Source organism: Pristiophorus japonicus, chromosome 14 (assembly GCF_044704955.1).
Source record: "Pristiophorus japonicus isolate sPriJap1 chromosome 14, sPriJap1.hap1, whole genome shotgun sequence".
NCBI lineage: Eukaryota > Metazoa > Chordata > Chondrichthyes > Pristiophoridae > Pristiophorus > Pristiophorus japonicus.
In genome coordinates this window covers 558,218-584,062 of record NC_091990.1, presented here as the reverse complement: position 1 = coordinate 584,062, position 25,845 = coordinate 558,218, and the positions used below count along the sequence as shown (strand labels likewise).

The 25,845-nt window shown below is 47.3% G+C and overlaps 1 protein-coding gene across 1 annotated transcript in view; it reads left to right on the top strand.

Annotated features, from left to right (window-relative positions):
• Positions 1-474: 474 nt before the first annotated feature.
• myom3 (myomesin 3) overlaps positions 475-25,845 on the top strand; it is a 136,822-nt gene continuing 111,451 nt past the window's right edge. The window contains exons 1-6 of the mRNA XM_070898386.1: positions 475-696; positions 5,077-5,212; positions 14,814-14,971; positions 16,547-16,639; positions 18,626-18,714; positions 24,285-24,329. Of these exons, the coding sequence (XP_070754487.1) occupies positions 575-696; positions 5,077-5,212; positions 14,814-14,971; positions 16,547-16,639; positions 18,626-18,714; positions 24,285-24,329 (643 nt within the window). The 5' untranslated portion in view covers positions 475-574. The remainder of the gene's footprint in view (positions 697-5,076; positions 5,213-14,813; positions 14,972-16,546; positions 16,640-18,625; positions 18,715-24,284; positions 24,330-25,845) is intronic.

Genomic DNA, 25,845 nt, shown 5'->3' with positions numbered 1-25,845 from the left:
GCAACAGCTTTCGAAACTCTCCAGTTTCTTAAAACATAAACTCTGTTCTTTATATTCCCAATTGGGTCATGTTTCAGTTACACTTCCCCATAGTAATGATCATTTTCTGACAGATGGTGCATCGGCTCCGAGTTGTTCTTGAACTGGTTCTTGGGATGATCACAAGGGCAGCTTTGAGTAACTCAGCCCAATGTTCTCTTACTCCCTGTGAGAATTGAGCAAGCCTCTGTTCATCATCCAGACGGTACGGTAAAGATTGAAACCTCGCCATGTGGACAATCCCAGCTGCAAATCCACATCCTGCTCATCTGCATCTTTGAATGATAAGGGAGTGGAGGGGTTATGGGGAGCGGGCGGGAAGTGGAGTTGAGACCAGGATCGGATCAGACATGATCTGATTGAATGGCGGAGCAGGCTCGAGGGGCTGAATGACCGACTCCTGCTCTATTTCTTATGCTGCCAAACAACTACAGAATAAACTCTGATTCCGTGTGTTTACCCAACTGGCAAAAGTCCATGGAGTATCTTGTTGTTTATGTTCTAGAAAACGTCAAGCTAACATTCGGCTCCAGACATGACAACCAAATTTCTGAATCTTCATCAGAATAAGTCTGAGCATTTTGATCGATCAGCTCATGGGTTGAAGTCGAATGTGAGGAAAAGTCCAGCTGTGAAGATTGCAACTCATGCACTCAGGTGAGCCAGAGGTTGAAAGTTGTGGGATTTATACTCATTTATATTTAGTAATTCGTGCAGACACGTTGGTTAAGGTTCTAAGTTGTAGTTGCTATGCTATCATTGAACTAAGTTTGAATATTGGTGTTAACTATTAATTACTAATAAATATTTTCAATTTTTTGCTTAAAAAACCTGATGATTTGCATCTTTTATCCACAGAATGTTATAATTGTGATATTTTATTATCTTTTCTATTGTCAATTCGCTCCTTAAAACCTACATCTGGGTCACCTGTGCTAATTTCTACTTATGCAGCTCGGTATCAAATTTCTACTTCATAAAACTCCTGTGAAGCGCCTTGAGACGGTTCCCTACATTAAAGGCGCTATATAAATACAAGTTGTTGTTGTTTTGATAATGGTGCAAACAGGAAATATATTTTATTTATTATTTTACAAAAATAATTCCCCAGAGGTCCCTTCTACACTAAGGAATTTTTTCTCTTGACTGGAGTGGATCACCAATTTGGTCTGTCAAACGATGGGACGATTTTGCAGCCACGGCAGAACATTAAGCTCACCCCTGCCCAGAGACTCTCTATGGGCTTTTGCACCGGACGTTCCTGACAACCAACTATCCAAAAAGTGCAGCTCCCTATACAGACACCTGGTACCTGAGTGAACAGGGCAAGCAACTGTGTCTCGCCTTGACCAATCAGATTGAAGAATTCGTCAATGAGCAGCGCAGAGTCTGAACCAGGAAGTGTCTGTTATTATAAAGTTAATTCAGTGTCAGTTCAGCTACAGAAAGTGAAATGGAGAGAGAGACAGATTGGATTGAGAGAGACAAATAAAAGAGATAGGAAGAAGCAATGTTTAAAAATATTTACATTATTTAATTGTTTTAAATGTCCAACAGTAATTAAATTCTGAAGGAATGAGACACCACGCTTATTAAAGTTAATTTTCAGTGCTAGCGAGGTTGTTTGGCAGAAATTACGACTTATCACCATTGTCCCCTGTAACCTGTGGGGCTGCGCAGCCGTGCAGTGCTCCAGGGAACCCAGCTTGCCAATTTTACAAAACAAAAACTGCGCATGCACGGTATTTTCAATGGCCCACGCAGATCCTTAAAGCAACCGCACAGGGCCAAACAAAATTAGAAGGAACATTGCTTATCCCACCATTAAAAATGTACTTGCACTGCAATGGACAAGCTGATGAGTTCCGTGTGTATGTATCAGGTAGGAAGGCAACTTCATGCCGTTCCATGTATTTCAATGACACTGTCTCAGTGAGATACCATTCTCGCGCAGCTTTTGGTGGAGCAGGGCATCTCGGACAGCAACTTGCTGATTTACCGCATATGGAAGTTGCTCTCCGATGTATGCCTTAATAACGGTAAGCGCAGTTAGCCTCACCATTATTTCTACCCCAAAATCCGGCCCAATGCTGCCTGTGTCCTAACTCGCACCGAGTCCCGCTCACCCATCACCCCCTGTGCTCGCTGCCCATGTCCTAACTCGCACCGCGTCCCGCTCACCCATCACCCCCTGTATCACTGCCCGTGTCCTAACTCGCGCTGAGTCCCGTTCACCCATCACCCCCTGTGCTCGCTGACCTACATTGGCTCCCAGTTAAGCAATGCCTCAATTTCAAAATTCTCATCCTGGTTTTCAAATCTCTTCACAGCCTCGCCCCTCCCTATCTCTGTAATCTCCTCCAGCCCCACAACCCTCCCCCCACCCCCTGAGATATCTGCGGCTCCTCTAATTCTGCCCTCTTGAACATCCCTGATTATAATCGCTCCACCATCGGTGGCCGTGTCTTCTGTTGCCTGGACCCCAAGCTCTGGAACTCCCTCCCTAAATCTCTCTGCCTCTCTACCTCTCTTTCCTCCTTCAAGACGCTGTTGTTGTTGCTTCATCTGCTGGGAAATTCTGTCACAGAAGCAACAAATGCTCTAATTCCAATGTTTCCCCCTTCCTTTCCCTTGGTCTGGTGTGATACCTGATGACCTGGCCAAAACCAACAACTTGTTGATCGAATCTGATAATAATTCATTTGATATTGTTCTTGAATTTCTGTTTTACACCCCACCTGGTTTTACGTTGGGCAGCCGATTTGATACTGTCAGTTTCTCACCGGAGTGGTTTGGTTAAAATTACCCCATGTGTTCGCTACACAGATATAATGACTCTAGCTGTTCACTTCTTTGTGTGACCTTGATGAACACCAGACTCTAAACCGAGCCAAAAAGCCTAATCATGACTCTTTTCTTATCCCTACAAAATAAATTATTTCTTCAGATAGAAAGAAAGACTTGCATTTATATAGCGCCTTTCATGACCACCGGACGTCTCAAAGTAGTTTACAGTCAATGGAGTACTTTTAGAGTGTAGTCACTCTTGTAATGTGGGAAACGCGGCACCAATTTGCGCACAGCAAGCAGCAACGTGATAATGACCGGATAATCTGTTGTAGAAAGCCAGTGTGTATTTTCTTAAGGGTCCTTTGTTCCCAGTACATGGTTTTCCTTTAAACGGTGACACAAATGCCAGCTGGACACTGGACCTTCTGTGCATCATGAGTCTGGAATGGAGTGAGTTTTGAACAAATCGGCACATGTTGTTGTCTCACACACTGGATTCGCTCAGGAGCAGAATTGACTCTGTGGACTGTAGAATTAGCACATTGCAATCATAGTCGCTCTCTCTCTCTGGAGTCCATCTGCTATGCCAGCTGTGCTTATCCTGTCAGCGGCATATAGCACAGCTCAGACCTGATGTTAATGCAGTGGCGTCTTTGTTACAGAATGCGAGCTTCTGTGCTGTACTCGTGTTGGATATAGCAGAGATGTTCGGAAGGGATAAGTAGAAGAGGTCACTGGAATCATTGAATACATTCGGGTTTGCAATAAACCCAAGTTGCTCTTAAGCTGAGACGGAACAGTTGTTGCTATTTTCTCAGCTGTTAGCCCCCTGTGCCCAATAAATGTGTATTTTCTATTTCTAAAGTCTTTGGCTGTTGACTAATCTCCAATGAATCTAAAACATGTTTTATTCTGTAGCTACTATTGGAACGATGCCATGCTTTGTATTATTTGCAATATATCATCTTTCTCTGCGGGTTCTGTGACTCGTTGCAATGCTTTTTGTCGTAGATACGTATCGGTTGAGGTCAGTGTCAGCATTGCTTTGAGTTGACGTCTAGTCGGCAATTTGGAATTTGAACACACACTCAGCTCACCCCTTGCCTTTCCCCAGGGTTCCTGGGATTCAAACAGAGGTTGTTGTCCTCATGGAATGTGATCCTCTAGATCACCAAAAAAACAGCAGGCAGACAATTCAATCTCTGAATTTTATTTATTCATTCCTGAGATGTGGGCGTCGCTGGCAAGGCCGGCATTTATTGCCCATCCCTAATTGCCCCTTGAGAAGGTGGTGGTGAGTCGCCTTCTTGAACCGCTGCAGTCCGTGTGGTGAAGGTGCTCCCACAGTGCTGTTAGGGAAGGAGTTCCAGGATTGTGACCCAGCGACGATGAAGGAACGGCCGATATATTTCCCAGTCGGGATGGTGTGTAACTTGGAGGGGAACGTGGAGGTGGTGGTGTTCCCATGCGCCTGCTGCCCTTGTCCTTCTAGGTGGTAGAGGTCACGGGTTTGGGAGGTGCTGCCGAAGAAGCCTTGGCGAGTTGCTGCAGTGCATCTTGTAGATGGTACACACTGCAGCCAGGGGGCGCCGGTGGTGGAGGGAGTGAATGTCGAAAGTGGTGGATGCCAGTCAAGCAGTGCTTTGTCCTGGATGGAGTCGAGCTGCTTGAGTGTTGTTGGAGCTGCACTCATCCAGGCAAGTGGAGAGTATTCCATCACACTCCTGACTTGTGTCTTGTAGATGGTGGAAAGGCTTTGGAGAGTCAGGAGGTGAGACACTCGCCACAGAATACCCAGCCTCTGACCCACGGTCTTGTGGTCCGGTTAATCCATCTGATTGTATTTCCCACCATTGCCAACAGGAGGCTGCATACATCGAGTACACATTCCTGCATGTGTGGCTTTAAGTAAAAGTGATCCTGTTATATGGCAGGGCTCTCTGTGCAGTGGAATTGGCCTATTTCGCAGAATGGGGCATACTCCACATTGCCAATAGCAACAGTAAAACAATAACAAAAAATGGGCATTCATTTAGCGCCTTTAATGTAGAACAACATCCCACGGCACCTCGCAGAGGACAATGGACCTTGAGCCAATGAAAGGGAGATTAGGAAAAGCTCGGTCAAAGAGGTAGGTTTTAGCTGGGTCTTATGCAGGAGAGGGCGGTGGAGGGAATTTATTGTTAATTCCATTGTTTCTATTTCTTGTAAAGACAAAAAGATAATTCTGGGATATCCCTTGTACAGGCCTGTAAGAAGAGGAGAGAGGGAGCCAGGTAAACGAGTTTTATTTGGAAATGAGATGAAGAAGGTGGATGAAAACTACTACAAGACTCAAAAGCTGCTGTTAATGAAGGCTGATCACAAAGCTATACATGAGAAGGTAAAGAAAGACTTGAATTTATATAGCACCTTTCACAACCACCGGACGTCTAAAAGTGCTTTACAGCCAATGAAGTACTTTTGGAGTGTAGTCACTGTTGTAATGTGGGAAACGCAGCAGGCAATTTGCACACAGCAAGCTCCCACAAACAGCAATGTGATAATGACCAGATAATCTGTTTTAGTGATGTTGATTGAGGGATAAACATTGGCCCCAGGACACCGGGGATAACTCCCCCTGCTCTTCTTCAAAATAGTGCCATGGGATCTTTTACATTCACCTGAGAGAGCAGACGGGGCCTCGGTTTAACGTCTCATCTGAAAGACGGTACCTCTGATAGTGCAGCACTCCCTCAGTACTGCCCCTCCGAAAGTGTGGCACTCCCTCAGTACTGCCCCTCCGACAGTGCAGCACTCCCTCAGTACTGCCCCTTCGACAGTGCGGCACTCCCTCAGTACTGCCCCTCCGAAAGTGCGGCACTCCCTCAGTACTGCCCCTCCGACAGTGTGGCACTCCCTCAGTACTGCCCCTCCGACAGTGCGGCACTCCCTCAGTACTGCCCCTCCGACAGTGCAGTGGGACTTGGAGCAGGTTGTAGCATAGCTTGTTGCAATTGTTCTCCGATTACAACACATCGACATATTCAGGGATAATGGATTATGGGTCACAGTACAGTTAAACAATATGTTTTATGGCACATCACTCATTTGAAGATTTTTACGATAGCCAGCTGGTGATTAAGGTAGGAAGGTATCCATAGAAGGTATCAGTTAGTAACACATGACTAACAAATTATAATAAACACAGAGGATGCTGGAAATCTCAGCGGGTCAGGCAGCGTCTGTGGAGAGAGAAACAGAGTTAATGTTTCGGGTCAATGACCCTTTGTCAGAACGTCCTGAGCAAGGGTCACCGACCCGAAACGCTAACTCGGTTTCTCTCTCCACAGATGCTGCCTGACCCGTTGAGAGTTCCAGCATTCTCTGTGTTTATTCCAGATTCCAGCATCCGCAGTGTTTTGCTTTCATAAAGTATAATAAACAATGTTTATCACATATTTCAGCTGTTTTAATCTGAAGTATGCCCTGAGTCCTTTATTCACTGCATTTTTTCTTGTTCTACACTCTCAATATGCGATATGCGCTTAAACAACATGGTCAGAAAACCATGACCCAATCGAGGTCTTTAAAATGATGAAAGGTTTTGATCAAGTGGATAGAGAGAGAATGTTTCCACTTGTGGGGAAGAGTATGATTAGAGGCCATCAATATAAGATCATTACCAAGAAATCCAATGGGGAATTCAGGAGAAACTTCTTTACCCAGAGAGTGGGGAGAATGTGGAACTCGCTGCCACAGGGAGGGGTTGAGGTGAATAGTATCGATGTATTTAAGGGGAGACTGGACAAGCATATGGGGGAGAAGGGAATAGAGGGTTATGCTGAAAAAGTTAGATGAGGAAAGAAAGACTTTGGATTTATATAGCTCCTTTCACGACCACCGGATTCCTCAAAGCACTTTACAGCCAATGAAGTACTTTTGAAGTGTAGTCACTGTTGTAATGTGGGAACTTAGATGAGGAAAATGGGAGGAGGCTCAAGTGGAGCATAAATGCCGGCATGGCCTGGTGGGGCCGAATGGTCTGTATCTGTGCCTTATATCCCATGTAATACTCTGTATTTCTGCTCCACTTCTGTAACAATGGCAGAGCGGGACTTCCAATACACATGGGGACTTGCAAGCCTGACCACACCGGTTGCACACGACAGTATCAATGCCGGTAGGTCGCCTGCTCGGTGAGGGAGGAAAGGGATTGGCGGGATGGTGTACCGTGGTCAGCTGCTTGAGTTCGGAGCAGGCGGGTCTGGCTGAAAACTGCACAAAAGGTGATACATGAGCCCCTTCCTCAGGTGGCCACATTACTTTCAGCTTCTGTGAGGTAACAAGAGAGTTCTGTGTAAAGTCCTGTCCCCTCAGTACAGATTCACACGAGGCATGTCGTGAAGTCAAGGTCACTCTGGACCTGCACCTTTATTTCACAGCTCTGGAATGCTGCACTTGCCTGAGACCTGTCCTTATATACCTATCTCTTGTAAGTGCACCCCTGGTGGTAAGGTATGCTGGTGGTTACAGGTCATATCTCATTACAGTCATGTATAGCATGTTAGGATACAGTTATATATAATAATGTAAGATACATGACATCACCCTCCCCCAAGGTCTTATTGTCTTTATAGGTTCAGTCTCTCAGGTGGTCTACGCTCTCGCGTGGAGCGTCTGAGTTGTGGTTCAGTTGTTTGCCTTGGTGTCTGTTTTTCTTTGGTTGTGGTTGCTGGTATCTCAATTGGTGTGATTGTTGTTGACTCGCCTGGGCTGTCTGTTGGGATTGCCCTTTCCTCAGGTTGTTCCCTCTGTCTGTCCACCAGGTATGGTGCGAGTTCCACATTATAGTCTGCCTCTGGTTCCGCAGTGTTGTTGGTAAATCTGCTTTTGACTTGGTCTACATGCCTCCGGCAGGTTTTGCCATTGTCCATTTGTACTACCAGTAGCCTGTTTCCTTCCTTGCCCGTTACTGTCCCTGCAAGCCATTTGGGACCCCTGCCATAGTTTAGTACAAACACTTTGTCCCCTATCTCATTCCATCTCCTCTCGAATTTCTGTCATGGTACTCAGTCAGCTTACGGCGCTTTGCCTCAACGATTTTGTGCATGTCTGGGAGGATTCATTAGAGCCATGTTTTTAAAGTCCTTTTCTATGTCTATGTTTCTATGTTTTCATCAACAGTTGCGCGGGGGGGATCCCAGTCAGTGAGTGCGGACGAGATCTGTAGGCCAGCAGCAGTCGCGACAGACGACCCTGCAGCGTGGGACCTTGGATTTTAAGCATGCCTTGTTTAATGATTTGCACTGCTCTCTCCGCCTGGCCATTGGAGGCTGGCTTGAACGGTGCCGTCTTGACGTAATTTCGTAGTTGCAGATGCATTTTCAAAGTGGATCGCATGCACCATTTTAAACTCGAGCACAACCTCCACCACTGTGGAGAGCCTCGCAACCATGTTTGCAACGCGTGGAATCCCTGACATATTGGTCAGTGACAATGGTCCGTGCTTCACCATCACAGAATTCCAAGACTTTATAATTGACCTCCACAGTGGTGGAGGCTCGAGTTTAAAATGGTGCATTCGATCCACTTTGAAAATGCATCTGCAACTACGAGGAACATTTTGCCCATGAATGGGCCCGCATAGTCTACGTGCACCCGCGACCACGGTTTGGTAGGCCAGGGCCAGGGGCTCAGGGGGGCCTCCCTGGGGGCATTATTGAGTTGGGCACAAATGGTGCACCGTCGGACGCAGAGCTCCAAGTCCGCGTCAATACCAGGCCACCAGACGTGGAAACTGGCTATGGCCTTCATGAGAACGATCCCCGGGTGCTCGCGGTGGAGCTCCCGGACAAATGCCTCTCTGCCTCGCAGAGGCATGACTACTCGACTGCCCCACATCAGGCAGTCTGCTTGTAGTGATAGCTCATGCATGCGCCTGTGAAAGGGTTTTAATTCCTCGGGGCAGGCATCGTGAGCCTCTGCCCAGTCACCGGTTAGGACACATCTTTTTACGGAGGATAACGTGGGGTCACTGGCCGTCCAGGCTCTGATTTGGCGAGCCGTCATGGGCGAACCTGTGGACTCAAAGGCATTGATTGCCATGACTATCTCACAGACCCTTCCGTGGTTGCCAGGGGTAGCCTGCTGAGCGCGTCGGCACAGTTGTGTGTGCCTGGTCTGTGCCTTATGGTATAGTCGTAGGACGCCAGCATGAGTGCCCACCGTTGAATTCGCGCCGAAGCGTTGGCGTTTATTGCCTTGCTCTCGGATAGGAGGGACGCGAGGGGCTTGTGGTCGGTTTCTAACGTGAACTTGGCCCCGATAAGGTATTGATGCATCTTTTTGACACCGTACACGCACGCAAGCGCCTCCTTCTCTACCATTCCGTACCCGCGCTCCGCCCGTGAAAGTGACCTGGAGGCATAAGCTATGGGTTGTAATTTGCCCGCACTATTGACATGTTGTAAAACGCACCCAATCCCATATGCTGACGCATCGCATGTGAGAACTAGCTTTTTACCTGGGTCAAAGAAAGTCAAAGCACTGTTGGAACACAGAAGGTTATGTGCCTTATTGAAGGCGCGTTCCTGGGCGTCCCCCCAAAACCAATCGCACCCCTTCCTGAGTAGCACATGGAGAGGCTCCAGCAGCGTGCTTAAGTTCTGCATAAAGTTCCCAAAGTAATTGAGTAGCCCAAGAAAGGCGTGCAGTTCTGAGACATTCCGGGGCCTGGGTGCCAGGCGAATTGCTTCTGTTTTGGACTCTGTTGGGCGGATTCCAACAGCGGCAATCCTTCTGCCCAAAAATTCAACCTCGGGTGCGAGAAACAGGCACTTGGATTTCTTGACTTGTAGGCCTACCCGATCCAACCGCTTTAGTACTTCCTCCAAATTACGGAGATGGGAGTCGGTCTCCCTGCCCGTGATAAGTATGTCGTCTTGAAATACAACCGTCCCCGGGATGGACTTGAGCAGACTCTCCATGTTGCGCTGGAATATGGCAGCTGCCGACCTGATGCCGAATGGGCATCGATTGTACATGAAAAGGCCTCGATGTGTGTTGATGGTGGTGAGTAGCTTGGATTCCTCGGTCAATTCTTGCGTCATATACGCAGATGTGAGGTCTAATTTTGAGAAAAGTTTACCTCCAGCCAATGTGGCAAATAAGTCCTCCGCTCTGGGCAGCGGGTACTGGTCCTGTAGGGAGACTCTGTTTATGGTAGATTTGTAATCCCCACAGATTCGTACGGATCCATCAGGCTTCATGATTGGGGGTAGTGTACTGACATGGATTGAGAACTGGTTGTCAGACAGGAAGCAAAGAGTAGGAGTAAATGGGTACTTTTCAGAATGGCAGGCAGTGACTAGTGGGGTACCGCAAGGTTCTGTGCTGGGGCCCCAGCTGTTTACACTGTACATTAATGATTTAGATGAGGGGATTAAATGTAGTATCTCCAAATTTGCGGATGACACTAAGTTGGGTGGCAGTGTGAGCTGCGAGGAGGATGCTGTGAGGCTGCAGAGCGACTTGGATAGGTTAGGTGAGTGGGCAAATGCATGGCAGATGAAGTATAATGTGGATAAATGTGAGGTTATCCACTTTGGTGGTAAAAACAGAGAGACAGACTATTATCTGAATGGTGACAGATTAGGAAAAGGGGAGGTGCAAAGAGACCTGGGTGTCATGGTACATCAGTCATTGAAGGTTGGCATGCAGGTGCAGCAGGCGGTGAAGAAAGCAAATGGCATGTTGGCCTTCATAGCAAGGGGATTTGAGTACAGGGGCAGGGAGGTGTTGCTACAGTTGTACAGGGCATTGGTGAGGCCACACCTGGAGTATTGTGTACAGTTTTGGTCTCCTAACCTGAGGAAGGACATTCTTGCTATTGAGGGAGTGCAGCGAAGGTTCACCAGACTGATTCCCGGGATGGCGGGACTAACCTATCAAGAAAGACTGGATCAACTGGGATTGTATTCACTGGAGTTCAGAAGAATGAGAGGGGACCTCATAGAAACATATAAAATTCTGACGGGGTTAGACAGGTTAGATGCAGGAAGAATGTTCCCAATGTTGGGGAAGTCCAGAACCAGGGGTCACAGTCTAAGGATAAGGGGTAAGCCATTTAGGACCGAGATGCGGAGGAACTTCTTCACCCAGAGAGTGGTGAACCTGTGGAATTCTCTACCACAGAAAGTTGTTGAGGCCAATTCACTAAATATATTCAAAAAGGAGTTAGATGAGGTCCTTACTGCTAGGGGGATCAAGGGGTATGGCGAGAAAGCAGGAATGGGGTACTGAAGTTGAATGTTCAGCCATGAACTCATTGAATGGCGGTGCAGGCTAGAAGGGCCGAATGGCCTACTCCTGCACCTATTTTCTATGTTTCTATGTTTCTATTGGGACGATGGGACTTGCCCAGTCGCTAAATTCCACAGATGATATAATGCCTTCCCGCAGAAGCCTGTCTAGTTCGTGTTCAATCTTTTCCCTCATCACATAGGGTACAGCTCTGGCCTTGTGATGGACCTGTCTAGCATCCTGTGTGATGTAGATTTTGACTTTGGCCCCTTTGAAAGTGCCCACACCTGGCTGAAAGAGATGTTCAAATCGCTTTATAACTGTTGAGCAGGAGGTCCATTCCTCTAATGACATGGCATGGACATCATCCAATTTCCAGTTTAGTTTTGCCAGCCAGCTTCTCCCCAGCAGTCCTGGGGGGTCTCCGGGGACAATCCACAGGGGAAGTCGGTTCACTGTCCCTTTGTGTGTGACAGAGAGCATGGCGCTGCCGAGGACTGGTACGATTTCTTTGGTATCGGTCCTTAGTTTGGTGTCAACCCTTGTGAGTTTTGGTCTGTCTCTTTTATGCAGCCACAGTTGTTCAAATTGTTGAGCGCCCATGAGAGATTGACTCGCTCCCGTATCCTGCTCCATGTTGACAGATATCCCGTTGAGTAGGACCCTCATCATTATAGGAGGCGTCCTGTTGTAGGAGCAACGGCCATTGATCGTGTTGACCCGCTGTACATCGGTGTCCCGGATACTGTCCCCACCATCTTCTGGTCCGCTTTCCGACCCATCCGATTCGTATACCAGCCGAGCTGCAGTTTTTTTGCACATGCGGGCCAAATGCCCTGTATATTCACAATTTCTGCAAACAGCCTGCTGAAATCGACATCCCCTTGACGAGTGCCCACCCCCACACCTCCAGCACAGACCTGTTCCATTGTTCAAAGTGTTCCCAAAGAATGAGCTGCATCTGGCTGATCTCTCTTGAGCTTCTCTCAGTTTGTAGTTGATTGCTCACATTGTGGGTTGATGAGGTGTGAACGGCCGTTCCTGTGGCCCTTGATGGCTTCTGCCTGCTGTCGAGACCCTGTTCTCACGGTTTTGTCTGTGTGTGGGGGTAGCAGCTTGTTTAGTGCTGTGAACTTCTTGTTCCGCTATTTCGTTGGTTGTCGTATCTGCATTGTAAATCAACCTCGTTTCTTCTTCCCCTACCAAGAATGTCTGTGCAACCAGTGCTGCTGCCTCTAAGGTCAGGTTCTTGGTCTCTATGAGCTTTCGGAATATTCCTGCGTGGCCTATTCCTTCAATGAAAAAGTCTCTCAGCATTTCTCTCCTCAGTTCATCGGAGAACTCACATAAACTAGCCAACCTCCGAAGTTCCGCCACGAAGTCGGGTATGCTCTGGCCCACACAGCATCTGTAGTTGTAGAACCTGTGTCTGGCCATGTGTAGGCTGCTCGCTGGCTTCAGGTGGTCTCTTACCAGTGTGCTCAATTCTTCAAACAACTTGCTTGCTGGTTTCTCGGGTGCCAACAGATCCTTCATTAAAGCGAATGTTTTCGAGCCACAGCTGGTCAAGAGATGGACTCTTCTCTTGTCTGCCTTATCATCGCCTAACCAGTCTTTGGTTACAAAGCTTTGTTGGAGCCTTTCTATAAAGTCCTCCCAATTGTCTCCCACATTGTACTTTTCATCCGATCCGTTGTTCGCCATTCTGTGGATTCTGTAATCACGTAACTCGTCGCCACTGTAAAGTCCTGTTCCCTCAGTACAGATTCACACGAGGCATGTAGTGAAGTCAAGGTCACTCTGGACCTGCACCTTTATTTCACAGCTCTGGAATGCTGCACTTGCCTGAGATCTGTCCTTATATACCTGTCTCTTACAAGTGCACCCCTGGTGGTAAGGTATGCTGGTGGTTACAGGTCATATCTTATTACAGTCATGTATAGCATGTTAGGATACAGTTATATATAATAATGTAAGATACATGACATTCTGCTTTAAAAAAATAATTGTTCCTGGGATGTGGGCATCGCTGGTAAGGCCCAGCATTTATTCTCATCCCTAATTGCCCTGGAGTGGCTTACTAGGTCATTTCAGCGGGTCTGAGTCATACATAGGCCTGTATTCTTGGCCCGAGTCATATATAGGCACGTGCTGTGGGTCTGAGTCATATATAGGCCTGTGCTGTGGGTCTGAGTCATACATAGGCCCATGTTCTTGGCCTGAGTCATATATAGGCCTGTGCTGTGGGTCTGAGTCATATATAGGCCCATGCTCTTGGCCTGAGTCCTTTATTCACTATATGGATTACTTGTTCTACACTCTCACTATGTGATAGTCAGATGGCAGATTTCCTTCCCTAAAGGACATTGGTGAACCCGATGGGTGTTTATGACAATCCTGTAGTTTCATGGTCACCATTCTGATACTAGCTTTTTATTCCAGAATTATTAAATGAACTGAATTTAAATTCTCCAGCTTTAGTCCAGTAACATAACCTCTCTGTTACCGTTCCCTTGCAGCACTGTGAGCGACTCTTGTTGGCATGCAGTGTGTTGGAGGGTACCAGAGACAGGACTGGTGAGAACTGCAATGGGCAGTGACATCCCACAGTCTCGTCTGATGTCAGCCTGCATTGGGAACCCCATTGTATCATGGAATGGGGCACAGAACCAGTGCAACTGAATCCTAACCCAATTTTATAATCACGGGCCTATATATGACTCAGACCCTGCAGGCTCCCGTCTATCGCCACATTGCCACTTCGCCCGATCACCCAAGAAATTCAGGGTCTGTTTAATTCTATACTTTGGTAAAATTGTGAATTTTCCAATAATTCATACATTTCAAGATCCTGAGAAAACCATGAAATCCTTGAAAATTCTCAAATATATAACTAAAGCAATAACCAGGGGAGCACAGATTTAAAGTCATTGGTAGAAGGGTTAGTATGGAAAGTAAGGAGAACATTTTTCACCCAGAGGGCGGTGGGAGTCTGGAACTCACTGCCTGAAAGGGTGGTGGAGGCAGAAACCCTCACCACATTTAAAAAGTACTTGGATGTGCACTTGAAGTGCTGTAACCTACAGGGCTACGGACCGAGAGCTGGAAAGTGGGATGAGGCTGGGTAGCTCTTTGTCGGCCGGCACTGACACGATGGGCCGAATAACATAAGAACAAAAGAAATAGGAGCAGGAGTCGGCCATACGGCCCCTCGAGCCTGCTCCGTCATTCAATGAGCTCATGGCTGATCCGATCATGGACTCAGCTCCACTTCCCCGCCCACTCCCATAACCCCTTATCCCCTTATCGTTTAAGAAACTGTCTATTTCTGTCTTAAATTCATTCAATGTCCCGGCTTCCACAGCTCTCTGAGGCAGCGAATTCCACAGAGTTACAACCCTCTGAGAGAAGAAATTTCTCCTCATCTCAGTTTTAGAATGACCTCTTTCTGTGCTGTAAATTTCTATGATTCTATGAAGGCCTCAAAGTGACATTGTGCACTGTACACACGTCTCGGAATTCCTCTGTCTGCTATTTTAATGGAGGTCTGAAATGGGTTAACACTTTCATTAAAATGAGCGGGCAAGGGAAGCACATGCGAATATATTAACTATTCCCACACAAATATCGGACGGCATAATCTCAAGGCTGAAATGGACAGTGCTGATGATACCTAAATATGTAAAAATATGTTGTTTTAGGTCGCGAAAAGGGCCGAAGAGGAGAGGCGGTTTGCCGAGGACCTTGCTGCTCACTGCCCTGAGTTTGTTGTCGGATTGAGAGCACACACCGTCTGGGAGAAGATGAACGTTAACCTATCCTGTGTTGTCCAGGGAGCGCCTTCCCCTCACGTCCAATGGTAAGAAAAATTGAAACACAATTCAATTCATCAAAATTACAGGCCCCGCCCCCCCATCCATGTCATTCAGGAGATCCAGAATATAATCTGATTAATACTAAAGGGACTTTGTTAGCCCATTCTGGAATGCTCTGGATGGATGGTGAAATGGTTATAAGCAGGGTAACTTACATCTCTCTATCTGACAAACAGACGTTCTCCTGATGTTGGATATTTTAACGTCCCTGGAGCCAGTGGGTGGTAGACCTACACAAACTTTAAAAAATGTATTGTTCCTTGGATGTGGGCATCGCTGGCAAGGTCGGCATTTATTGCCCATCCCTAATTGCCCCTTGAGAAGGTGGTGGTGAGCCGCCGCCTTGAACCGCTGCAGTCCGTGTGGTGAAGGTGCTCCCACAGTGCTGTTAGGGAGGGAGTTCCAGGATTGTGACCCAGCGACGATGAAGGAACGGATGATATATTTCCAAGTCAGGATGGTGTGTCGGAGGGGAACATGGAGGTGGTGGTGTTCCCATGCGCCTGCTGCCCTTGACCTTGTAGGTGGCGAAGGTCACGGGTTTGGGAGGTGCTGCTGAAGAAATCATATAAGAACTTAAGAATTAGGAGCAGGAGTAGGCAATTCGGCCTCTCGAGCCTGCTCCGCCATTCAATAAGATCATGGCTGATCTTCGATCTCAACTCCACTTTCCTGCAATATTCCCATATCCCTTGATTCCCTTAATATTCAAAAATCTATCGATCTCAGCCTTGAATATACTCAGAGACTGAGCCTCCACAGTCCTCTGGGACAGAGAATTCCAAAGATTCACCACCCTCTGAGAGAAGAAGTTTCTCCTCATCTCAGTCCTAAATGGCCGACCCCTTATCCTGAGACTGTGAGCCCTGGTTCCTGACTCTCCAGCCCGGGGGAAACACCCTCCCTGTATCTACCTTGTCAAGCCCTGTAAGAATTTTGTATGTTTCAATGAGATCACCTCATTCTTCTAAACTCTAGAGAATATCAGCCCAGTTTGCTCAATCTCTCCTCATAGGACAATCCCCCCATCCCAGGAATCAGTCTGGTGAACCTTTGTTGCACTCCCTCAATGGCAAGCATATCCTTCCTTAGGTAAGGAGACCAGAACTGTCCACAATACTCCAGGTATACTCTGTTACCATAGCAACAATTTAAATCTGAGTTTATCCAAGAAGACAGTGGTATGGAGTTCTCTGAGATCTCTGCAACAGTGATGTCAGGTTTCCATAGAGTATAATCTTCATATAATAGCATCAACAATGTTGTTATTGTACAGGTAATGTGGAGCACCTTCTTTGCACAGCCCGGCTGAGATTCATTTGTTCATTATCCCTAAATTCTAGCTTACAGGATGGTAATTCTTCAGGAGGTAAACCACTTAATCTTTCTGCTAATCCATAGCTTCTGTATGTTCAATTCCTCTTAGGTTCATCTCAAACTAGACCTTTAACATGTTTGATGTTGTATTGTCTTACATTATATTGTATCAATAGGAAAGCAGCTTGTTTTGCACAGTTGCTCTGTATGGATTTCGCTAAATCTACCACCATTATTCTCAGGTATAAGGATGGAGTTCTAATTCAACCAATAGATGTTCCTGGCAAATACACAATTGGGAATAAAATTGGTTTACAGACACTTGAGATTAGTAGGTAAGATATTTTTTGTTTTTGAGAATCTATGGTAAATATTGCATTCTAACAACACATCAATAACGATGAAGAAACACGATGGTGGACCGTTAGACTTTAATTGGCAACTCACATCCTGCAGCAGAGTTTTGTAACTTTATTTTCATTCATAAAATAAAGTTGCAAGATTCACATCAGGGGTGGCGCAAGGAGGGGGGTGCGGGGGAGGGGCGGGAAGGGGGCGCGGGGGAGGGGCGGGAAGGGGGCGCGGGGGAGGGGCAGGAAGGGGGGCACGGGGGAGGGGCGGGAAGGGGGCGCAGGGGGAAGGCGGCCCGTTGCTGGGGGGGTCCGATCTCTGGCCCCCCGGGGGGGGGGAGGGGGGTGTGAGGAGGGGGGAGATGGGGGGAGACGGCCTGTTGTTGGGGGGGTCTGATCTTTGCTCCCCCCGGGGGGGAGCGGGAGGGGGGTGTGAGGAGGGGGGAGATGGGGGGAGACGGCCCGTTGCTGGGGGAGTCCGATCTCTGGCCCCCCCCGGGGGGGGGAGGGGGGTGTGAGGAGGGGGGAGATGGGGGGAGACGGCCCGTTGTTGGGGGAGTCCAATCTCTTGCCCCCCCCGGAGGGGGGAGGGGGGTGTGAGGAGGGGGGAGATGGGGGGAGACGGCCCGTTGTTGGGGGGGTCTGATCTCTGGCCCCCCAGTGGGGGGGGAGGGGGGTGTGAGGAGGGGGGAGATGGGCCGAGGCGGCCTGATGCCGGGGGGTTGTGTATGATGGGGAGCTGATGATGAGGCAGTCTGGGATGACGGGAGGGAAGCACTGCTCCTGCTCACGGCCCATATGGAATGTTGCAGCTGCCGGGATTCCTGAGGCCCAGGTAACCCGGCCAGCCTGAAAATCAGGTTCAATCCGAGGCTCCAGCCCGATTCACTGATTTAAAGGGCAAACCCAACTCCTGCCAGCAGGCCGGCCGCCCGCCCCACGTCCCACCTCAGTTCAATCCGGAAGTCGGTGGGTTAGTGTCGGGTGTCTGATTTCGAACACTTTAACCTCCCACCCGGCTCCAACCAGCCCATTTTAGGGGAGGTTAAAATCCCCCCCCTTTGTTGGAATAGCAAACACAGGGATTGCATCCAAATATATTCCCCAAGTGTTAAAAATAGGGCAGAATGTAACTTCTACAACCAGGTGTTTATTGAGGAAGAAAAAAAAAAAGAAAGACTTGCATTTATATAGCGCCTTTCATGACCACCGGACGTCCCAAAGCACTTTACAGCCAATGAAGTACTTTTTAAAGTGTAGTCACTGTTGCAGTGTGGGAAACGCAGCAGCCAATTAACGCAGTTACATCTTATATTGAGGGCAATGTTACAAACCACATCCCATTTTGTGCACTGTCAGCCTGAGTCAGAAGGTTGTGGGTTCAGGTCCCACTCCAGGGACTTGAGCGCAGAAATCCAGGCTAACACTCCAGTGCAGTGCTGGGGGAGTGTTACACTGTTGGAGGTACCGTCTTTCGGATGAGTCATTAAACCGAGGCCCCGTCTGCCCTCTCAGGTAAAGATCCCATGCACTATTTTGAAGAAGAGCAGGGGAGTTATCCCCGGTGTTCTGGTCAATATTTATCCCTCAATCCACATAACAAAAACAGATTATCTGGTCATTACCACATTGCTGTGAGTGGGAGCTTGCTGTGCGCATATTGGCTGCCGCGTTTCCCACATTACAACAGCGACTACACTTCAAAAAGTACTTCATTGGCTGTAAAGCGCTTTGGGACGTCTGGTGGTCGTGAAAGGTGTGATATCCTTTCTTTTTTTCAGATTTTTGATTCCCAACCTTGTAACAATTTTTTTTTTAATGTATATATTATAATGCACAAATATTATAAAAGAACAGGACATTTTAGCAAGTTGCTGGAAGCCGGTTACCAGGCAGCTTGTTCATAATCCCTTTATAATCCATTAAACACAAGCTGTGAATTCTCAGTAAATTGGCCTCTTTTCTCACTAGGTGCAGCCCAGCGGACTCAGGCGAGTATTCTGCATTGGCTACGAATTCTCATGGAGAGGCATTATCTTATGCTACAGTTCTTGTGAACAGTAAGTTTTCCCTGTTCGTCTATTAGCAGTTGCAATAACTTCAAGTCATTGACAAGATCTAAAGATCTTTGTATGTTATAAAGAAAAGTAATCTGACATACTATCAATGCTCAATAATTAGACTGACAGTAACTGTACGGATTTTTACACAACAACAACAACAACGTATATTTATATAGCGCCTTTAACAAAGTGAAACGTCCCAAGGCGCGTCACAGGCGTGTTATGAGTTTTAAAAATTTGACACTGAGCCGCATAAGTAGAAAGTCTTTGAAGGTATGTTATTTTACATTTCACCAGGGAGTTACTGCACTGATATCAGCTCTGGGAACATCAGCAAGCTGCCCATTTATAACTAGCTGCCAAGCTTGGCAAATGTCAGTCCTGTCAATAGCCTTGCCATGTTGAATCTTTGTGGCTTCAATGCCATTGACTTGATGCCCAAAGTCTTTGAAGAGTTTGAAGAGATTCCTTGAGGTGCTGCTCACTGATGGCCAATATTTATCCCTCAATCAACATCGCTAGAAACAGATTATTTGGTTTAAACAAACCATTATGTGTAACATCGATTAAAAGCCTCTCATTCATACTTGGAGTACTGCTTACAGTTTTGGTCGCTGTATTTAAGGAAGGATATACTTGCATTGGAGGCTGTTCAGAGAAGGTTCACGAGGTTAATTCCGGAGATGAGGGGGTTGACTTATGGTTGAGTAGGTTGGGCCTTTATTCATTTGTGTTCAGAAGAATGAGAGGCGATCTTATCGAAACATATAAGATAATGAGGGGGCTCGACAAGGTGGATGCAGAGAGGATGTTTCCACTCATAGCGGAAACTAAAACTAGGGGACATAGTCTCAGAATAAGGGGCCTCCCATTTAAAACTGAGATGAGGAGAAATTTCTTCTCTCTGAGGGTTGTAAATCTGTGGAATTCTCTGCCCCAGAGAGCTGTGGAGGCTGGGTCATTGAATATATTTAAGGCGGAGATAGACAGATTTTTGAGCAATAAGGGAGTAAAGGGTTAAGGGGAGCGGGCAGGGAAGTGGAGCTGAGTCCATGATCAGATCAGCCATGATCTTATTGAATGGCGGAGCAGGCTCGAGAGGCCAAATGGCCGACTCCTGCTCCTATTTCTTATGTTCTTATGTTCTTATAAAACCACCCTTGACAGTCCCACATGGGAAATTGTTGGTCCTACGAGGCTCAGAAGTATTGGGGGTTAAAGCCCAGCAGCTTCTCCCCCCCCTTTCCCTTCCAGCTCAAACTGATGCAACAAACAGACCTTCACAGGAGGCCAGAGACTGACTTCCAGTAGGCTGGAAAAAGTGCAATATTGAGGCATTTATATTAAAATCAAAGGTTGCCTTGTTTTTGCCAGTTGTGGTTTTGACTGGCGTTGCTATCCTATCCTATAGTGACATGCCAAGAATATTGGTGGAGAAGCTGTGTTTGGTGACACTCAATCTTACAGCTCCAACTTCTTGTTTCATCTTGTTTTTGCCCCAGGACTGAATCTAATCAAAGATTATCCTGTTATTTTTAAACTTCCTCGATCAGGACAGCAGCCTTTGCACCAGGGAAATTTCCGATGATCCACCTGCCATTGCTCGTGTTTTGAAATGTCCTGCAGCCATGTGTGACATTATTGTGCATTTGGTTCTTGTTTTCCCGCTGCCTTGTGTATAATATTTCCTCAGAGTCGGCTGAAGTTACCAACCTACGTAAGATATGACTTTCTGAAAATTGAAACAGAGAGAAAATATCAACGAACACCAGAGAGCAACCTGAACTATGTGCTTTAAAACATGCATTATATTCAACATATTAAGCAATTTTAGTACCTTTTTCCACAGTGTTTAAACTACTGCTGATACATTGGCCCAGAATTTGCTGGTGTGTCAGCCGTGGCTCAGTGGGCAGCACTCTCGCCTCTGAGTCAGAAAGTTGTGGGTTCAAGTCCCACTCCAGGGACTTGAGCACAACAATCTAGGCTGACATTCCCAGTGCAGTACTGAGGGAGTGCTGCACTGTTGGAGGGGCTGTCTTTCAGATGAGATGTTAAACCGAGGCCCTGTCTGCTCTCTCTGATGGATGTAAATGATCCCATGGCACTATTTGAAAGAAGAGCAGGGGAGTTATCCCTGGTGTCCTGGCCAATATTTATCCCTCAATCAACATAACAAAAACAGATTATATTATCATTATCATATTGCTGTTTGTGGGAGCTTGCTGTGCACAAATTGGCTGCCGCGTTTCCCACATTACAACAGTGACTACACTCCAATAGTACTTCATTGGCTGTAAAGCGCTTTGAGATGTCCGGTGGTCGTGAAAGGTGCTATATAAATGCATGTCTTTCTTTTTCTTTCTTTGTAACGAAGCGTGCCCATCAGATTTGTCCTTGACCATTTAATCTCCACGACAATTTATGCTGTAAGTTGCTGCAAGTGCGAGATGAAAACAGCACTGCGCCCTCTACAGGGCATCTGGGACCTGAGTGAGCAGGTCAAGCAACTGTGCATCTCCTTAACCAATCAGATTAAATGATTGTGAAATTAACAGCGCAAGCAGTGAGAAGGAAGAAAGAAAAAGAAAGACTTGGATTTATATAGCACCTTTCATGACCACCAGACGTCTCAATGTGCTTTATAGCCAATGAAGTACTTTTGGAGTGAAGTCACCTTTGTAAAGTAGGAAGTGTAAATTAGAGTGAGTGAATTTGATGTTAAATCAGGTACAGAAAGAGAAATAGAGAGGGAAAGAAAGATTGGATTAAGAGTGAGATAGAAAGAAAAAGAAACAGAAAGGAAAAGTAAAATTAAACCATTAAAAAAATTTCCAACAACAATTAAAATCTGAAGGAATGAGACTTGTAATAGTTAATTTCGGTGCCAGAGAGATTGACTGCAGTAATTAACACTTTAACACTTTTAACATCGTTAAAAAGTACTTAGACTTGAAATGACTTGACTTCAGGAATGGTAGCATAGTGGTTATGTTAATAGACTAGGGGCCCAAAATTCAGTCCCGCTGGAAAGCTGGTGCTCCCCGTAACTTTTTGGGGCCATTAGCGCTGAAATGTTTTCGTGGCTGGGCCACCCCATATTCAGCTCCAACAGTGAACAAATGGGGCCAGCGCTAATGAACCCTTCCAAAGTGGATTTTTCAGTGGTGTGGCTGTTTTAATTTGAGCGTTATCACCACTGAGAAATTCAGCATCAGGTAAGGGTTTCCAATGAGCCAGCTGCTCCCTGGCCTTTCCAGGGTTTGCAGCAAGGCCCTGAGGGGGGAAGGAGGTTGGAAGGATGGCTGGTGTAAGAGGTGCAAGGAGAGCCAACAGGTTCACTGATATGGAGCTGGAGACACTGATGGACGGTGTGGAGGACAGAAGAAGAATACTGTTTCCTGACGTGGGGAGACCTGGCAGACCGCCAGTACATAATGCATGGAGGGAGATTGCAGGGGGGAGGTGTCAGGCACCTCCATATATGTGAGGATGCACCCTCCCAGGAGGGTGCTGGTCAGTCTGCTCCCAGCCCTTCCAGGGTGGCGATGGGTCGTTGCCTCCTAGCTCTGAGCCGACAGGGATCCTCCTCCTCCTCAGGTAGTACTGCTGGCTCGACCTCCAGCGACTGTCCCCTCAGGATGGCCAGGTTGTACAGCATGGGGCAGACCACGATGATGATGGAGACCCGTTGAGGAGAGTACTGCAAGGTGCCACCAGAACGATCCAGACACTGGAATCTCTGTTTAAGGATACCTATGTACTGCTCGATGATGTACCTGGTGGCACTATGAGCATCATTGTATGCATGCTTTGGCACTGTCCTGGGGTTCCGCAGTGGAGTGAGCAGCCAAGTGGACAGGGGATATCTCTTGTCACCAAGCAGCCAACCGCAATCCAGATTCGGGCCGGTGAAGACGGCAGGCACACTGGTCTGGTGCAGAATGAACGAATCATGGCTGCTGCCTCCATTGCCCGCTGCCTGTCGGCACAGTGCTGACGGTGACGCCTTTTCCTGCGTGCTACCCTGCGTCTGACCAAGTGTCACCTCCCAACACTCCTCCCATCCTCGTGGTGAACCCTGCCAAGCGGGTCTCTGCAGCCCACAGGTCTCCACTAAAGAGTCAGACCTCAAAGTTGTACAAAAGTACCGGGGTATGTGCAAATCTCTGAGCAGCACTCAGCAGGTTGAATGGAGCCAAAACAATTAATAAAACTATGAAAAGTTAAATACTGTGGCTGATGGAATCTGACATAAAAACAATATAATTTAAAAAATGATTTCTCCAAAAGGCCCCGATAGCAGCAACACTCCAGCGGTGTCGGGTTCGAGCGCCGACTCGAATACCGCGTGGGGGCACTGCCTGAAGAACTCCTACCTTTCTGGAGCTGAATATCCCTATCCTGGCCACTTCCCAGCAGCCCACATGCTGCAAACCCCAACACTGGATACCTACCTTTACAGCCGCTTCACCCCGCCGTGTCCAGCCGCTTCACCCCGCCGTGTCCAGCCGCTTCACCCCGCCGTGTCCAGCCGCTTCACCCCGCCGTGTCCAGCCGCTTCACCCCGCCGTGTCCAGCCGCTTCACCCCGCCGTGTCCAGCCGCTTCACCCCGCCGTGTCCAGCCGCTTCATTCACCCCACCGTGTCCAGCCGCTTCACACCGCCGTGTCCAGCGCCGCTCAAACCCCCCCATCCCGCGAGCTGAATATGGCTCGTGGAGGGGAAATACCCGACCGCGGCGGCCCATTGATTTTTTTCGATCGATCGGCCGCCGAAACTCCGCGGCAGCTGTCCCTTCAGGGATGGTGAATTTCGGCTCCCAGTAATCCAGAGCCTGCACTAAAGATCCGGAGACGTGATTTCAAAACCCACCATGGCAGCTGGGGAATTTAAATTCAGTTAATTCAATAAATCTGGAATAAATGCAGCTAGTGTCAGTAATGGTGACCATGAAACTACTGGATTGTCGGAAAAACCCATCGGGTTCCCTAGTGTCCTTTAGGGAAGGAAATCTGCCACCCTTACCCGGTCTGGCTGATATGTGACTCCAGACCCACAGCAATGGATTTGACTCTTAACTGCCCCCTGAAATGGCCCAGCGAGACACTCAGTTGTACCAAACCCCTACAAAGATGTATTACCACATGGACTGCAGCGGTTCAAGAAGGCGGCTCACAACCACCTTCTCAATTAGGGATGGGCAATAAATGCCGGCCTTGCCAGCGATGCCCACATCCCGTGCACGAATAAGAAAAACGTACCTTTCTCTTGCAAGTTTAGTTCATATCTACCACACAAATACAAGAGCTTCATGCCAGTCAATGCAGGTGAATGGGGAGCCAGACGGCAATACGGGTAAATCACTTTTGCGAAACTAACGGCAGAGCAATGCCACTCGGGCGGCAATGTTTTGCATCTCCGCGTTTAACCGCCTGAAGTTGCGATTTGCGTAAATAACAGTTGAGAGCCATTTTCCCCACCGTTATTTTGACAGCAAATCCTGGGCCTCTAATCTATATATTTACCAAAGTTAATTCTCCTTCTGTGTTTTTGATGATTTGCAGAAAATCAAGGCTCGGATGCAGGAGGTGACTCTGTCTCGCTGGAATGTAAGTGATCGATGGATTCACTTCCCATCATATTAATGCTAGCTAACCCTTTCTGGAATGGTCTTCACCATGGTATTGTAAATAGGACTGCTACCATTCAGTCTGACATAGATATCTGTTTAGCCTCCGGTTTGTTCAGGTGGCTAAGCATCATGTTGGTTAATATCATCATAGTCTAAAGGTAGAAAAAAACAAGTTATATATGGGGCTAGACTTTCACCTTAATTTTTGGCGGTTATTTCGGCGATACAGCTGTTTTTGGGAGAGAAACCGCCCGGCGAAAGTTTCCCCTTTACTTTTTGAAATGCTAGAATTAATTATTAAAGATGTAATAGCAGCGCATTTGGGAAGCAGTGACAGGATCGGTCCAAGTCAGCAGGAATTTATGAAAGGGAAATCATGCTTGACAAATCTTCTAGAGTTTGTTGAGGATGTAACTAATAGAGTGGATAAGGGAGAACCAGTGGATGTGGTGTATTTGGACTTTCAAAAGGCTTTTGACAAGGTCCCACACAAGAGATTAGTGCGCAAAATTAAGGCACATGGTATTGGGGTAATGTATTGACGTGGATAGAGAACTGGTTGGCAGACAGGAAGCAAAGAGTGAGAATAAACGGGTCCTTTTCAGAATGGCAGGCAGTGACTAGTGAGGTGCCGCAGGGCTCAGTGCTGGGACTCTAGCTATTTACAATATACATCAATGATTTAGATGAAGGAATTGAGTGTAATATCTCCAAGTTTGAGGATGACACTAAGCTGGGTGGCAGTGTGAGCTGCGCGGTGGATGCTAGGAGGCTGCAGGGGGACTTGGACAGGTTAGGTGAGTGGGCAAATGCATGGCAGTTGCAGTATAATGTGGATAAATGTGAGGTTATCCACTTTGGGGGCAAAAACAGAAAGGCAGATTATTATCTGAATGGTGACAGATTAGTAAAAGGGGAAGTGCAACGAGACCTGGGTGTCATGGTTCATCAGTACATTGAAAGTTGGCATGCAGGTACAGCAGGCAGTAAAGAAAACAAATGGCATGTTGGCCTTCATAGCGAGGGGATTTGAGTATAGGAGCAGGGAGGTCTTGCTGCAGTTGTACAGGGCCTTGGTGAGTCCACACCTTCAATATTGTGTGCAGTTTTGGTCTCCTAATCTGAGGAAGGACATTCTTGCTATTGAGGGAGTTCAGCGAAGGTTCACCAGACTGATTCCCAGGATGACAGGACTGACATATGAAGAAAGACTGGATCAACTAGGCTTATATTCATTGGAATTTAGAAGAATGAGAGGGGATCTCATAGAAACATATAAAATTCTGACAGGATTGGACAGGTTAGATGCAGGAAGAATGTTCCCGATGCTGGGGAAGTCCAGAACCAGGGATCACAGTCTAAGGATAAGGGGTAAGCCATTTAGGACTGAGATGAGGAGAAACTTCTTCACTCAGAGAATTGTGAACCAGTGGAATTCCCGACCGCAGAGAGTTGTTGAGGCCAGTTCGTTAGATATATTCAAAAGGGAGTTA